Source organism: Plectropomus leopardus, chromosome 2, assembly GCF_026936395.1.
Source record: "Plectropomus leopardus strain MGB_pleo_1.0 chromosome 2, ASM2693639v1, whole genome shotgun sequence".
Lineage (NCBI taxonomy): Eukaryota > Metazoa > Chordata > Actinopteri > Perciformes > Serranidae > Plectropomus > Plectropomus leopardus.
The window spans coordinates 37,264,225-37,281,501 of record NC_142177.1 but is presented as its reverse complement, the minus strand read 5'-3'; the positions used below and the strand labels follow the sequence as shown (position 1 = coordinate 37,281,501).

Here is a 17,277-nt window from a genome sequence, read left to right as displayed (position 1 = left end):
CTTTTGCAAAATGACAGGAGGCCAGGGGCCAGTCACAGCAGCCCCACACAGGTTTTTAGGATTTTAGAATGGTTCAAGGATTTTAGGACATGTCTTGCGTTTTAGGATGTTTTTAGGATTTTATGATATTTCTTGAATTTCAGGACATTCAGGACTGTTTTTTTGATTTTAGGATGTTTACAGGATTTTAGGAATTTCCTCGTTATTAGGACATTTCTAGGATTTTTGAGCATTTCTTTGATTTTCAGACATTTCTAGAATTTGAGGTCATTTCTAGAATATCTGGACTTTTGTAGGATTTACAGCATTTCTAGGACTTAAGGACCTTTCTCTGATTTTAGCACATTTCTAGGATTTTAGGACAATTCTTAGATTTGGGGATGTTTTAAGGATTTTAAGACCTTGTTAGAATTTCAGGATTTCTAGGATTATGGTATGTTTGTTGGATTTTTGGATGTTTTGAGGATTTTGCGACATTAGGGGCTTAGATAGGACATCTGTTGGGGATTACAGATGATCCTCCACTGGCACTTTTTTGATAAAAAAAAAAGCTCTGTTTCAATGCCTTTTTATGCACTCTGGCATCATATATATATATATTAAAAGTACAAAAACAATTCATGTTCTTATTATTATGAATTAGAAAATGAATGGGGGGCCATCCTGCACCTTATCAGGGGCCAGATGTGGCCTGCAGGCCATAAGTTGAGTATCACTGGTTCAAAGCATACATTCACGCTCTCGCAGCATTATTGCTGTAACTGAACTTGTTGTAGGATAATTAGTCAGATCTTTATGATGACATCCATCCTTTAGTCTGTCAACCCACCTTGCACAAGCAGGAGTCATTACCGTCTCTGTTTGAAAAGATGCTGTAAGCATAATGCCAGTGCTTCGACTGCAGGGGGAAAATCTGGCCCGACGCCTCGTCTATAACTCAACCTGTTCAGTAAGCTGACAGCGCCAGCAGTCATTAGCCTAATCACATTCAAATTATTCACCAGGAGACGCTAATTTATCAGGCAGAGCTGGAGAACGCAGAGAAAAGGCAGCGGAAAAGAGACCTTATAAAGGGAAATGTGTGAGAGTGAAGCTGATCTGTATATCCACTCAAAAAGACTATTAGCGTTAACAGAGCGTGTGTTATGCTTCCAAAAGCGTGTTGTGTCACACATATTTGCAGCGTGCTGATACCTCAGCCACCAGAAATATGGCACGGGAAATTTGTGGGTTTGGAGGACGAGAGCTGAGGATTCATGCTGCTGGAGGGGGAAAGTTGTGACTAAAACAGTTTGTCTTACATCCAGTCACAGAGACAGAGATGGCCAAAATGCCTCAAGAGTTCTTTATGTCTCACTGTGTGTGTGTGTGTGTGTGTGTGTGTGTGTGTGTGTGTGTGTGTGTGTGTGTGTGTTAGTTTGTGTTTATATAACAGTGCGTGTTGGACTTGAATACACACATTTTTAGTCTATTTTGTGTGTTTTGGTGCCTGTGCTCATGCAGGTGTACATTTGGTGCCTAAATCCTTTTGGGTAGCATCAGTCTGTGCTGCCAGAGGCCGTGCATGTTAGTTTGTGTGCATGTGTTCCTGTTTGTGTGTGTGTGAGTGTGTGTGCACACTGATGAGCAGCCTCTGGGGTCCATTATGCCTGTGACAGCCCCACAGCGGGAAAAAGCAGCCAGCCAGATAACTTATGAAAGCGGTTTAAAGCAAAATTGAATCCACAACTTATGAATTATTAAACTCATTACACCTCTGTGAAGATCGCTAAACTCCGAAACACAACAACAATGGCCTCCTTTCCAACTGTCACTACTGGGGAGAGAACTGATTCCTAAGCAGTACCGGTGGGAGAGAGCTGCATATTTCAGAGGTGCTGGATGGCAGGAAAATGTGTCACGCATGGAAATTGTTGGAGGGAAATCACTTCAAATACTGAAGCTGCTGGAAGGAAGGAAAAACTACTTGTTGTATGGAAAAGCTTCATATAGTGAGGCTTTTGGACTTTTTGGTGTAATTACTTTGTGTTGAGGAAGATAAGGTTATAAGAATAAGATGAGAATATAGAAATCATATAGAAGCAGGGTTCATATGTTCATGAAAAACCTGGAAAAGTCATAGAGTTTGGAAACCAAATATACCCTGAAAGTTTAGGAAGTGTCAAAATAACAAGATGAGTTCATAGATCAGTGGAAAATGGAAAATCCAAAGATAATATCTGTTTTTACATCGTTCTGGCTTTGATAAATGATGTATTTTTGGATGAATTTTCAGAAAATGTTTTCTTTAAAAATCACCTTTTTTTCTCGCCCACATTTTTTTTTAAAGAGAAATAAATAAATCACCCAAACTTTTGAAAGAAAAAAAAATCCCAAGAAAATTTACTTTAAAATTAACCAAATTGTTCAAGAAAAAATAACATTTTTTTCCTAAAAGAATTACCAGAAAAAAAAAGATCAAAAATGTTTTCTTTAAAATTCACCAAAAATGACACCATTTATCACAGCCAGAAACTGTAAAAACAGAAATTATTTGGGTTCTTTTTATTTCCAATGGCTCCAATGGCTGTAGGAACCCTGATCAACCCTGAGCAACAGTTAGCTCTGTCAGCACAGTTGCCTTAGTTTACCGTTGCTCATGGAGTTAGCACTGTTAGCTGCTGGTCACCAGCTCAGCCTTTTATGTTAATAACTCTGTCAGTTGAGATTTTCACATGGGTGAATAAGCAAGTGATGTAGGATTTAAGTCTTTTTAGGGTAGAAAATTTAAAACCACTCGTTAAGCTCGGTGACAGTATCATGAAATGTGTCTTATACAGGAGCTTGAGTCAATAGCTAAAAAAAACACAAAAAACAAAAAGCATTACAGCTTCTTTGTCACAGTGAAAGTGAGACTTGAAGGTCTACTTGCAGAACAGTGTGGAAGTAATTTAAGGAATTAAATGAGCTGAGGAGATAAAGGATTTTGCAGGACACATTTTTAAAAAAAATCCGTTCCAACTGTTAAACTCGGTTGATGATGGTAAGCTGGTTTAAAAGCTGCTTCAGGTGCTGAAAAGCATTAAAAATACATATTTATTCTGCGAGTTTAGCAGAGACAGTTCTGCTTAAGCCACGGTGTAATTGTTCCTGATTATAATGCAACTTAATGACACTTCGGAGGAGGGTGTGAAAGTCGTTGAGAATTGGCTTATGAATTGTTAAACTTCTCCCACCCCTCTGATGAAGCAGAGGTTGTAAAGTAGGACACATCCGCTCTCCCCTCAGAGCCACAACAACAACAGCCTCTGCTCCTCCGCTGTCACAGCTGCTGTCAGACTGAGTTATAGAGTCTGGGTTAGCAAAATACTTAATATCCCACATTCATCATAGATGAGACCTCAGAAAACGTCCTCTGAAAACTAGAAGTGCTCAAGAATAAACACTCGTGACTTCTTAATAACTAAAATTATAACCTCTAAAACATTTAGTAAGAAAATTGTTCAAATATTTAAGTGATCCTTCACCCAAAATCTGTTGCACACCAGTTAAACACATATCAGCCTAAAAAAAGTTTGGTTTAGCAATTTAGAAACTGTGTCGACGTCGCCTCCTACAGGCAAAGAAAGTCATAATAATTTATTTTAGCAAATGTTCGCTGAATTGTGATGTTTCACCAACGCCTCAAATGGACATTAATCTAATTATGTAAATATTTAATAATACATAAATTACCGGAGCACTTCAGATATGAGCTCAGTCCAATTAAATGTCTAGTCACTTTTACTAACAGGGAGCGGCTACACATTAAATTATTTTTTATAGAAGTTCCTCGGATGTATAAAACCGAGTTTGTGGCTACCTGCTGGAGATAATCTAAGTTAGCTGCTTGGACCGTGTGCATACAAATATAATAAATAAATAAATGATTGAGTTCATTTTACTGAAACCATGAGCACCAAAGACGACAGTAACACTGGCTCAATAAACAAGAGAAAGACAAAAAAAAGGTTTAAATCAACATTTTGATACCATCTTTGCAGAGCAACAGTTTTATTTTGAAAGGGATCAAAAGTCTGTCCATAGACGCCTGTCCCAAATATAATCCCGTTGACTTCAGTGATTTAAGCAAATATTAATTTAAGTTTTACCGTATGTAACCACAAATCATTAAAAAAGACCAATATCCTGGTCAGCCATTTGCTAATTTATGGTATTTTCTTTTTTACGGTTATCTTTTGACCTCTTCGTCTCACACTTGTGTATCTTTTTTCCTCTGGACCTGCAGCTGTGTAATGAGGACAGTCCTAGAAGACAAAATCAGAGCTACAGCTCCAAAAATAAAAAGAGAGCAGTTCATTGATTGAAGTTCCACGTGAAGCTCGTTTCAGATGAGCCAGGCTTGCACAAAGTCCATCACTGCTAACACAATGCATGGCTGTTAGCTTTGTGTCCAACTTGATTTCAGTGTGCTCTGACGTGAACATTTAGGCGATGATACCTTTAATGAAAGCTATTCTCTTATTTCTTCTCTCTGTGTTTAAATATCAGACCATTGTTTTTAATGTTTTTATGTGTATTTCAGAATGACTGGTCTGCTCAGCTGATTTCTATACAGCAGCAAACTGATTTGATGTTGATTTCATGAGAAATTTATGTAAAAATGGAAGCTGAACCATGAACAGAAATTACAGATCGCCTGCAAACTTCTAATAGGCTCCTCTGTTATCACGATTACAATTGTAGACTGCAAACAAACTGATATTTGGCTCTGATAACATTTTAACAAACCGGAATCACATCTATCAGGATGTGACAGTTTCAGTGTCTTCATGTACTGAAGGCTGCTGGAATATGTCCCACTTCACCCCCTGCTCCCGCTCGCTTGCAAACCGCAGTTCACCTCCAACGAGTTCTGTATGCAGATAGCTTGTGTGTCCAAATACTCAGAGCTCTTATATTTCTTGGCTGTAGATGGTGCCGATGTGCAAAACCTACAACAGCTACAGGAAACTGTGGCTGCCATTTATTTCCTACAAACAGGTTCACAGCTGCAAAGCTGAGACTGCAGCTCTGTTGTTGAATTTCATTTTCTCAGTCTGGTTCCAGGTGATTCACGTCCACGACATCGTGTCCAAAAGCTCTCCTGTCATTTTCAAAAATGTGCCAGCCTGCACCGGCTGTGTGAAAGGACAGTGATTACTGCTGCACTTTAGACGAGTGGACATGTCAATATCTCTGCCTGCATTTTCCATTGGATGTCGGACCTCGATTTTTGCCTCTCTAAAATGACCCTGATTGGTTAAATGATCGGTTAGAATGGGAATTTAGCATCAGAGTTTGGAAGCGATGACTTCTTGCAGGCCATTTTAGTTCATTCAGCCGTAAAAGTGTATTTTCAGACACCTATTGAGATCCGAGGAGAAGCGAATTCATAATTTATCAGATATTAAAATCCTCACACGTCTCTGCCGCAAAGCCTCTGCCAGAGACCATAAAACAGGACATCTGTTCCCCCCAGTGACATCTAACACTGATGGCCAAGCAGGGAGGAGACTAACCTCATCAACACTTCACTAATTGTCTCACAGCGAATTTAGCAATGCACCAAAGTGCTGAAAGGTTTTAACAGTGAATGTTACAACCTGTTACTGCAGGTACCGGTAAAATCTTCCTCGCACATAATCATCTTACATGGTCGTATATACAAAGTGGACTTGTGGTAGAGCTTAATAGATTTACGGAGGTTTTTCAAGTATTTATACAGTGTTTTTGTACAATTTTTGCAAATCTTACAGTTGTCAGGGAGGAAACGCCCCTGACGCAGCATTTAGAGAGCATGTTGCAGCTGTTCAGAAAACTTGGATGGTGGATCTCTGATAAAAAATTGATAATAATGAACAGATGTGTAATTTCAGGCTCATCTCCACATTGTCAGACTTCAAACTCTCTGCTGCATCGTGTCAACCTCACGCGTCTTTATGCTCGACAAGTGGAAATCCTGTGGCATTGTATGAAAGTTTAGGGCCTCGCCAAAGTTGTTTGGATTCATGCTTTGGGGATTTCTGGTTTCTCGGCACCCCAGACCGTGTGATATATTTCAAATTGTTTGACCAACTTAACAGTGAACACAATAATGTTGCTGTCCCCAAATAAGGGTACTCAACTTGCTTCGCTTGGGGACCCGTTCTGCAAAATGACAGGGGCCAGGCTGCAGCCTCATACATGTTTTGGGGATTTTAGGACATTTCAAGACTTTGGACATTTCTAGGATTTTAGGATATTAGGTGCTTAGCCAGGACCTCTGTCAGGGGATCCTCCACTGGCACTTTTTTTGATAGATAAGCTCTATTTTAATGCTGTTTTATGCACTCTGGCACCTAATGTATACTAAAAGCACAAAAACAATAGCGAATCGCTTTATTTTTATTGTGGATTAAAAAATGGTTAAGGGGCCACCCGGCACCCTATCAGGGGCCACATTTGTAAGCTGAATATCACTTCCCTAAAGCAATGCAATAAGTGTTTTGTTAACAGCAGAAGAAACCGCTGGGAAGGCAATAAAGTGAATACAGAACCATGGTCCATTTATTGATCATTTTAATCTATTGAAGGCTTGAGGGATTTTCTAACTTTAACAGGTCCTCATACCTAAACAGCAATAGACGCCATTTGCCATTGACTCCCTAAACAACAAAATATGACCATTGGAGATTGTCAGCTGCAGGTGTTGTTATGAAACTGGAGTTATACCTAATAACTTCTATTTAATGTTGTGAATTGGAGATGTTTAGGTATCAAACTACTCGGTTAGGTTCAGGAAAAGATCAGCGTTTGGATTAAAATAAATATGTTTGTGTTTGCGTCAAAAGGGGGCCAGTTTAAGTGGTTTGAACATCTTATCAGGATACCCCCTGGGTGCCCCCCTTTAGAGGTTTTCTGGGCATGTCCAACTGGTTGGACTCATCATACACCTCATATGTGGCCTGGGAACACCTCGGGCCCCCCAGGAGCAGCTGGAAAATGTTGCTGGGGAGAGGAATTTCTGGAGTACCCTGCTCAGCCCTCTTCTTCTGCAACCTGGCTTCAAATAAGCAAATGAAAATGGGTGGATGGTTCTTGAGACACTAAATCCACAATAAAAAGAGCTATCCTCACGACTGACCTACTTCAGTCTATAATAATTACAAACTACAAAAGGAAGTGAGTTGGAGAAGATTTTTTTTTTGAGAATGGTGCTTTGGTTCTTTTGCAACTTAAAAAGGAAAATGCAAAAAAACTGGTCGTCTCATTCATTGTGTGCAGCTGCACAGAGAGCGCAGCCAGAGAGCTCAGATCACAGTCTAATAAACTGACAGCTATCTATTATGTTCATCACCAGTCTGTGGGTGTACTGCAGAGAGTCGCTGCTTGTTTTTACCAAATGAGCAGTGCGTAGAAAAGGAAGATCTGAGATGTGATTCATGGAGAGAGAGAGAAGAAATGCATTCAAGGATGAGTGAGTGAATGTAGCAGCAGCCTGAATCACTTCTGCATGTGTGTTTTCATGTTTTGATCTGAGAACAAAGTCCGGCATTTCTTTTCTTGTTTGTTTTTTTTTCGGATGCTTTATTTCTGAATGCATCGTATGATGTCATTTAATAGTCCAATATGCACAACTGATGCAACAGTGAACATGTCATCTAAACTTACTAAACAACAGATCAAATACCCCCATGCCCTCGCCTCCCAAGTGAATAAATAAAGTAATAAAAATGAAAACAACAATAAAACAAAGAAAAAAAAGAGAGAAGGAAAGTAACATTGTAACTGTATTCAGTTTGTTACACAGTCCAGCAGCACTCAAGTCCAGACAAAATCATAGATTCATATCTATGATTATATCTAAGGTCACCTTCTTCAGCTCCAAAAACTGTTCTCCAAAGTCTGACATTTTTAATTATGCTGGGTTTTTTTGGGGGTTTTTTTTGGTGGAGAAGGTGATGGGATAACACTCATTCCTCTCTTGCTAACAGCTGGACAAGTCGTAGAATTTTCAAAAAGAAAGCATGTGTCAAATTGTCACTGTGTAATATGCAATTTTTTATTTAATAAGGGAAAATGTACATTAATCTGCATTTAAACAAATCGCTGGGGAGCTAATTTTCATCAGTAGTCCCTTGCCTGATGTTAAGAGGCATCCTAAAATAATAAAAAAAATACAATATGAAGATAGTATGTGCAACAGATTTTTGTGGACATTGTGGACCTCTGCCAGTTCAAAGGTCTCAATCCAATACATTTAACACATCTTAATGAGTTTAACTAAAAAAAAAGTGCATTTGTTCCTCTAAACCTTTAACGTGTGTCTCTTTTTTTTAGATGACGGGCCTTATGGAAAAACGAAGGATATCTCTGGACCAGAACAGACCATGGCCTCCAGAAGACACAGTATACCAGGTACATCCGTCTATATCTGTCTGTAATGCTGAGAAACTACTCAAACTCAGTCACCACAATTAAGCATCATAATGATCTCTTATCATAATTTCTCTCAGACAAAAGCCTGAAGCAGAATTTGGCGATGACAGCAATTTGCTTAATTAGCTTGAGGCATTTACAAAAACAGCTTCCCGCTTTCCAAACTGGATAATTTTCTCTTCGGTTCACTATCAGATCGTGCTGTACTTTGTGCTTGAATGGCAGGGTGACCTGACGACAGCCTGATAACAGCATGGTCCCGCGCTGTCTGCCATTAAATGTGTTTGCTCAGAAAGTGTCTCCGAGTGCCAACTGTCGCACCCAACACTTTATTCTTATGAGATGACATCTTATACATCGATTTAAGCCTCCCATACATTTAAAAAAGAATGTTTATTCCACAAAATAAACATTTATGTATTTCAAATACCTATGTTTAATTCAAAAATAATAATTTGGTTTTTTTGCACGCCTCCACAATGAACGGAGAATCCAAAAACAGAGAAAATTCTAGAGTAAGAGTAAAAGAGGTCCTTCTTTAACCACAGAAAAACTATCAAAACATCTTTATAGACTCACACACAACTCGTGCGGTATAATCCACGTCTCATTTATAAAGTCGTATGCTCATTATTTCCCAAACACATGTATTTTCTCTAAAACATTACTACTTAAAGCTGTAGTTGCTAACTTTTGTGAAAAAAATCACTTTTTGTCATATTTGAAATATGAGAACGTCAATTCAGCAACAGAATCTTGATTCATATTTGATCAGCGCTGCCTAGTTTGACCGCAGCTCATGAGCAGCGATTGACATGATGTTTTAGAGACTTTTCAGCTCTGATTGGTTGTTTTCCTTCGTCAGCAGGCGGCAGGGGAAAGCGTTTTTTTTTTTTCACAGATTATCTGTCTCACGCACTAATCTCTGAATGTCGAGACAGTTTCAAAAAAGTTGACAAAAAGTTACTTTCACAAAAGTTGCCAGCTGCAGAGCTGTGTGTTTTAACTCTTCACTGGAATGCACGATCAGAGTTTAAATGCGTGTACTCGCCCAGGAGCACTTCTTCACCTGTGTGTTTAAAATTATACGGTTTTAGCGAAAATGCATGCATTTTGGAAATACTGAGAATACGACTGGATACGTGAGACTTGGATTTTACTGGAGTTGTGTGAGAGTGTGTAAACGTGTTTTGATTTAATTTTGCTATCGTTAATTGCGCCTTTTGTTCGAAATCATCAAGAATTTTCTCAGTTTTTACATTCTTCACTCACGGTGGAGGCATGCAAGAAAAACACAAATTCAATGTAACATGAGTAATCTAGTCTGTCTATACGTGTCGGCCCTGCGATAGTCTGGCGACCTGTCCAGAGTTTACCCCGCCTTCCGCCCGATGACAGCTGGGATTGGCTCCAGCCCCCCCGCGACCCTTACGAGGACAAGTGGTTACAGAAAATGAATGAATGCATGAGTAATCTATACATATAAATGATCATCTGGTGGGTGAAGTATTCCTTAAGCAGGAAATATTTCCCTTTAAAAGAGCAGTATCATCCACAGAGGTATTAAACAGTTTTTGTGCTGCTTTTAATGCCACTTATGTCAGATACCTTAGAGAAATCTAAAAGTACAACCTTCAAAACTTTCTTTATAACATAAGAGAATTGTGTTCAAGTCGTCAGATTCAAGCACAGTGTCCCAGGATGAAATTATGGTCTGTTTCAAATTAAACTTTAGTTTCCTTTGCTGTATTCTCTGTTTCCCTTTCACCTGAATTTATTTTACACATCAAACATTCACCCAGGTTCTTTTCTTCTTGTCACCTTGAGCATGTCCCTCCATTGTGTGTCCCATTGTCTCTCTGTCTGTCTCTGTATATTCCCCCCTTTTTCTTTATTTAAAAAAAATGTATATATATATTTCTCTTCTCTTTATCAATCTTTATTCGTTGATGCACAGTTATGTAACTCAGCTCCATGCTCTGCTGCAGGGTCACCTTCCTTCACAGGTATCCACTGACAAGTGTTTGGCTCATTCACCCTCCAGAGCAGCATCGATGTTGACTGTCTGTGTCCTTACAGTTATTATTTGAGTACAGTTTCATAAGTATATGTATTTCAGTGTGTGTGTGTGTGTGTGTGTGTGAGAGAGAGAGAGAGAGAGAGAGAGAGAGAGAGAGAGAGAGAGAGAGATTGCCTGATTACATTAGATGCAAAATAACATCCTCCGTTCTTTGTTTGGATGATAAAAAAAACGTTTTATGAGTTTCTTTCTGTTGGTGTACAAATTCTGCTCCTGTGTGTTCTGCATTAAATTGAAATGGTAGATAAAACTTTATGAATCCCAACATGGTCAGTTCTGCATCTGTGGAGGAAAAACTCATTTTGTGACGGATTCAGCTCAGAAGCATCCGTCGGCATCAAACTACATTTGTAAAAGCGTTTTTATGCAAATACGAACCGAGGGCTAATGAATGAACGAGTGCCTTTCTGCAGATAATGTGTGTGTGTGTGTGTGTGTGTGTGTGTGTGTGTGAGTGAATATGTGTGTTGTAATACCTAACAGAGATAACTGCTGTGTGAAGCACCTCACTGATCTTCAGTGTCGCCTGAGGGATTTACCTAATCTAGCCATCTATCACACCAAGGCTTCATCTCACCTGTGTGTGTGTGTGTGTGTGTGTGTGTGTGTGTGTGTGTGTGTGTGTGTGTGTGTGTGTGTGTGTGTGTGTGTCTGTGTGTGTGTGTGTGTCTCTGTGTGTGTGTGTGTGTGTGTGTGTGTGTGTGTGTGTGTGTGTGTGTGTGTGCGTGCGTGCATGCATGCGCGCGCGTGTGTGTGTGTGTGTGTGAAAGTAAAATATAGAGACTGAATGACAGGCAGCTATTTGTGGGCAGCACTGTGTGTGTGTGTGTGTGAGTGTGTGTGTGTAAATGAAATTGACAAATACAGACAAATGGAGATACAGCTGTCTATCAGCACAGCTCAGTGCTTTCATTTTTACTTTTTACATCAGTGCCTTATTATGTTTTACCCTTCAAAGTTTTTCTAGCTGCCTCATGTTAAAACCCTTAAAGGAGATTTTATGCAAAATTCAAAGTGTATGACAGCGATGCTCAACTCTCGCTGTCATACACAGGACGGGGCCACATCTGCAAAATGACGAGAGGCCAGCGGCCAGTCACAGCAGCCCCGTTCATGCTTCTAGGATTTTAAGAAGTGTCTTGGATTCTAGGACTTTTCATAGATTTCAGGAATTTTCTAGGATTTTAGGACATTTCTAGGACTTGTGTAGGATTTTAGGACATTTTGTACGATTTTAGGATATCTGTAGGATTTAAGGACATTAGGGGCTTATCTGGGCTCTTTCTCGGAGGGTGCGGTGGATCCTCCACTGGCACTTTCTTGGATAAACAAGCTCTATTTTGATGCTGCTTTATGCTCTCTGGCACCTTATGTAAACTAAAATTACAAAAACAATTCGCAGTGTGAATCGCTGTATTTTAATTGTGAATTAGAAACTGGTTGGTGGGCCGGACGGCACCCTATTGGGGGCCAGATTTGATCCGTGGGCCGTAAGTTGAGTATTGCATATGCGTATTACATCGTGTCCCGTCTGTTGTTAGCAGTCCTGATCCTTACATTATTTACACATGCATGTGGGTGCCTTCTTCAAACACTGGTTGATGGTTTGGACCATGGTGTCAGAGTTCACACAGCCGTGGACAAACTTTGTCATGAACTCCTGATTTCAAAGCAGCAGAAGGGTGAAGGTGAAGTGAACTCTGCGGCGGCGTTCCCCAGTCAGCCCATTAAGTTGTTTACTTCATCGAGCCTCGACTCAGCCTCAGAATAGCCGGTCTGCTCAGTAAATAACTGTCAGAAAAGAGGTTATGTGCATTTTTTTAGTGGTGCGTTTCTTTACACAGTAGCTTAATTAAGTGTTTAGGGAATGTAGTACTGTGAAATAGTTTATTGTCCTCTTGTTGAAATAAATTAGTGGTTTCTTGATCCGCAGTTCAGTTCACAGAGAACTCATCCTGTTCTGTGGAGGGTTGAAGTTTAACACTTTTTACAAAAGTGACGGACTCTTTCAGAGTTTATCAGTAGTCTTTGTTCCTATCAAGAGCTTAAGTGTATCATGGTCCACATCATGTCTTGAAATGAATTCAGGATTTAAGGATGTTTCTAGGATTTAGGACATTTTAAGGTTTTTAGGATTTGTAGTGGATTTCAGTACATTTTGGGATTTTAGGAAATCTCTTAGGTTTTAAGAAATTTCTAAGATTTTAGGGCATTTATAGGAATTTAGGACATTTCTAGGATTTTAGGGAATTTCTAGGAATTTAGGATGTTTCAAGGGTTTCAGGACATTTCAATGATGTTAGGACATTTCCAGGATTTCACTACATACACTACATACAAGGATTTTAGGATGTTTATAGGATTTTGGGACATTAGGGGCTTAGCAAGGACCTCTGTCGAGGGCTACAGGGATTCTCCACTGGTACCTTTAAACAAGCCCAATTTAATGCTGTTTTATGCACTCTGGCACCTTATATATACTAAAAATACAAAAAAAATTATTAGTGTGAATCACTTTATCTTCATTGGGCAGTTGACTATGGTTGGGGGGGTCGCCTGGCACCCTATCAGGGGCCAGATTTGCCCCGTGGGCTGTAAGTTAAGTATCACTGATGTAAAGTCATGTGACCATGAGCCGTTACTGATGATCTGCTTTAACCTTTCGAGGCTTTTCCACGTGAAAAACTCAGGTTTTGTTAAATCTCATTAACTGATGCTTATCTTATCTAATCCTCACATTTACATTTTAGTCTTTTCGGCTGGCTCTCTTATATTGAGCGGACAGGAGATCAGAGTCGCAGTCAAGGACACACAGCTGCAAACATCTTCTGATTCATCTTTCTTATAACTCAGCTTCCCTTTAATCCAGAATCAGAATGGACAGAGGGCAGCTGCTAACCACTTTTCACCTCTCTGCTGTATTTGTGTGTTTGAGTGTGTGTGTATATGTCTGTGTACACATCTGTCTGTGTGTGTGTGTGTGTGTGTGTGTGTACGTCCTTCTCTTTCCCTGTTTTGTGTGTGTGTGTGTATTTGTCTTTATGTGTATGTGTGTTTTTGGTTAGAAGCTCTGCGGGGGGTGACCATGGTGGAGCTGGTAAAGAAAGAAGGCAGCACATTGGGCCTCACCATCTCAGGAGGAACCGACAAGGACGGCAAACCGAGGGTATCAAACCTGCGGCCTGGAGGCCTGGCGGCCAGGTGGGTGCCACACCAACAAAGAAGATGAGGAAATACATTCATACTTTCTTGATACTCTCTATAACATCTCACAATAATGTTCAGCGTAAATGTAACTACCACATTTTTAAATCGTTGTGCATCTTGTTGTTTCGCCTGTTAGTGGACGCTTTTACACACTTTGATTTCTTTCCTGTGCAGAAGCGACCAGCTAAATGTTGGTGACTACATCAAGTCGGTGAACGGCATCAATTTGACCAAACTGCGGCATGAAGAGATCATCAGTTTATTGAAGAACGTAGGAGAGAGAGTTCTGCTGGAGGTGGAGTATGAGCTGCCCCCAACAGGTACATTTTAGTTTGGCTCCATGCAAAAACATCCACATAGCTTTCAGGGTCATAAGCTCATGAAGCTCCAGCAAGGTCCATTGAAAAAGGCAACAACAAGCTCGATTTTGAATGATTCCATGACAAATGTTTTTAAAATCCTTCAGTATCTGCACATGTTGACCTTGATAGATGGGACCAAAGAACGATTGTGAGTCTGTTAAATAAACTTTTTTAGGCTGTGGTGAAAGCCAACTTAAACACCTTGTAGAGTTAGAGAAAGATGGTGGTTGCAGCATCGCTATTGGCAACCTAAACACCAGTAAAAAAAATGGTACACATTTTTGGCAAAATACATGTAACTTACATTTACAACAATCTCAATCACTAATGGTGGTTAACGGGTGATTAGGTTTAGGTACAAAACTACTTGCAGGGTTTGTAGGGTCATGGAAAACCTGGAAAAGTCATTGAATTTGTGAATAGCAATATCCAGGACTGGAAACGATTTGGAAAACATAATATAGTAATGTAGAATAACGCATGATGTGTTCAAGGGCAGTTGGAAATATGGAAATCCAACGATAATTTCTGTTTTTGCTTTTTCTGGCTCTGATAAATGCTGTAATTTTTGGTGATTTTAGTGAAAAGATGCCTTTTAACCACACTGCCCTGTTTTGTTTTTTTTTTTTTTTTTATAAAAAGTCAGAAAAAAAAGGTGGACATTTTTAAGGAACAAAAAAAAAAAAAAAAATCATTTTTCTTTAAAAATCACCAAAAACCTTCAAAGAAAAAAAAAGTTTTATTATTAATTTTATTTTTATTTTTAATTAAAAAAACAATTTTTTATTAAAAATATCCAAAAACTTTTTGAGAAAATTCCCCAAACATGCATGTTTTCTTTAAACATTGGCAGTAAAATATGCACACAAAATACAGCCATTTAAAGTTATATGCCCCTCCCCAAAGCCAAAATAATAAAAAACTGTCCCTGTTCTAAACATTTTCTGAATTCATCATTTTTTTTAATAATATATATTTTAAAAAATGATTATATAGTATTGAAAATATAAGTAGTATCATTTCAGAGAATGTATGGTCTTTAAAATGTGCCTCAAAGTCATGGAAGTGTATTGCTTGAAATACGTGTGAATCCTGGTTATAACTTTCCAAATAATCTGTGTTATAGTTTCATAAACTGCTGTGTATAGTTTCCTCATCTAAACTCATGGATGTATTCCTCAAACTATCTAGTGCAGACTCTTTGTGGTAGTTAGACCTTTTTAAGATATGATTGAAGTATTAGCAGCCAAAGAAATGTGCATTTCTTGTGGTGTTGTAATTGCATAGCATTATATAATTTAAATTAAGTCATTATGCATCCTTTTTTTAAATTGTTCTGTATTGAATGTTTATGCTCCATTAGCCTGATGTAAAATATAGTGCAAGTGAACAAAACTGTAATTGCAGTTGATTATGGAGCAGAAATACTTAACAGCTGCGACATAAATTATTTTACTGAGATGAATAAATTACCTCCTTTCTCTCATTTCTCTCTTTCTCTTTCTCCCTTTTCTCTCTCTCTCTCTTCTCAAAGCACCAGACAGCACCTCAGGGGTTATATCAAAGACAATCGACATCTGTTTGCACAAAGAAGGGACCAGCTTTGGTTTCGTCATGAGAGGTAACCATCAGAAGTAAAAGAGGAAAATTTGCTGTATGTTTGAACTATATGAACGTTTAAGATTGACATGCTGCCGAGCTGGAAGGATGTCTCTTAAAGAAGAGCCTGTTGTAGCGTCACTGTTTCCTGGATATTGCATCATTTATTTGTGTTGCTCTGAGAAAAGAAAAATCAAGCTGTGAAAGTTGGGAAAATATGTTATATGTTAGAACTGTGAAATTGCAAACAAAACAACATTTCCCAAAACACTGCAACGTTATAGAAAACAAAACAGGCCGAGACGATGCTGGGGTGTTTTGGGAAATGTTTTCTTTTGGGAAATGTTTTGTTTTCTGAAATGTGATAATAATACTAATCTTTATTTGTGCAGAAACTTTAATACATAATGCAAGAGTGCTAAAATTTAAAACGAATGAACGCTTCTAAAACAAATAAACTATATATATATATATATATATATATATATATATATATATATATATATATATATATATATATATATATATATATAATACACACAACATACACTCATACACACGTTATTTATACTCATACGTATAAATAAAATAAAATAAAATCAGTGTACAGCACATTGACACCATAGCTCTGGAAATAAGTTGCAAATGTTGTAGTGTTTTGACCCTCAGGGCCACTGTAGTGACCTGCAGCCACCACAAAGCCAGCCACAAAACGCACCAGCAACTCCAGCAAAATAGACATCAGAGGATAAATTTAGCACAAATTTTGCAGAGCTCACAGAAAGGAAAACTATATGGAAGTTGGAAACTGCTCACTGTGATGGATTACCCTCAAACTGCCGGTTAGTGTCGCCCTGGTGCCCTCATCAAAATGCCTATGGGATTTTTCAATTGGATTTTTTTGCATCATTGAAGAAAATAAGCTTTACTCTAAATGAAAGTTTATGATACTTAACATGTTTTGCAAGATAGCTATTACAAATGAACACCACTTTCACTTTTATATAAATTGCAAATTTCTCTACTGTGGGACTAATTAAGGATTATCTTATCTTATTTTATCTTAAATGAACTACTTTATGGTTGCATGACTAAATGTTGCAACCACAACGAGCAGTGTTTGCACTGTTTGGCGTGATGACGTTCTGCAGTCTCGTTTAGCTACTTGTACGCAACCACCTTTTTCACTACACATAAAAGCTTCAAAGTTGACAGTGGGGTATTTACTGAAGTACTTAAGGTGGCAAAACAATACCTGAAGTCTCCCCAGCTTGTGTTAACCACAAACCTTATTTCAGGCTTAATAGCAGGAAACTGTGAGAGCTGAAATTATAACTCATCCCTGGGGTTCTGTAGTTGTTTTAAGTCCAGTTTTTAGTGTGAAGCTTTAACCTTTAATTTTCTTGCAGGTGGCACTCATGAAGACTGGCACAAGTCACGCCCCCTAGTGGTGACCTACGTCAGACCAGGAGGTCCTGCAGACAGGTAGGACCACACGCTCATGCAACCATAAACCCAAATATCAGTGGGAGTCAAATTGCTTTGCTTTGAGGCCACTTTTGCAAAATGACAGGAGTCCCGGGGCCAGTC

At 38.8% G+C, this 17,277-nt stretch overlaps 1 protein-coding gene across 11 annotated transcripts in view; it reads left to right on the top strand.

The window, feature by feature from the left end:
* The window catches only part of grip2b (glutamate receptor interacting protein 2b), a 343,140-nt gene that overhangs the window by 271,949 nt on the left and 53,914 nt on the right, over positions 1 to 17,277 (top strand). For 6 of the 11 annotated variants that reach the window (XM_088070113.1, XM_088070108.1, XM_088070101.1 and 3 more), the window contains exons 2-6: positions 8,341 to 8,418; positions 13,585 to 13,720; positions 13,901 to 14,046; positions 15,623 to 15,709; positions 17,097 to 17,172. In XM_088070113.1, the coding sequence (XP_087926239.1) occupies positions 8,341 to 8,418; positions 13,585 to 13,720; positions 13,901 to 14,046; positions 15,623 to 15,709; positions 17,097 to 17,172 (523 nt within the window). The remainder of the gene's footprint in view (positions 1 to 8,340; positions 8,419 to 13,584; positions 13,721 to 13,900; positions 14,047 to 15,622; positions 15,710 to 17,096; positions 17,173 to 17,277) is intronic. The other 5 variants (XM_088070121.1, XM_088070105.1, XM_088070136.1 and 2 more) reach the window with 1 other exon arrangement.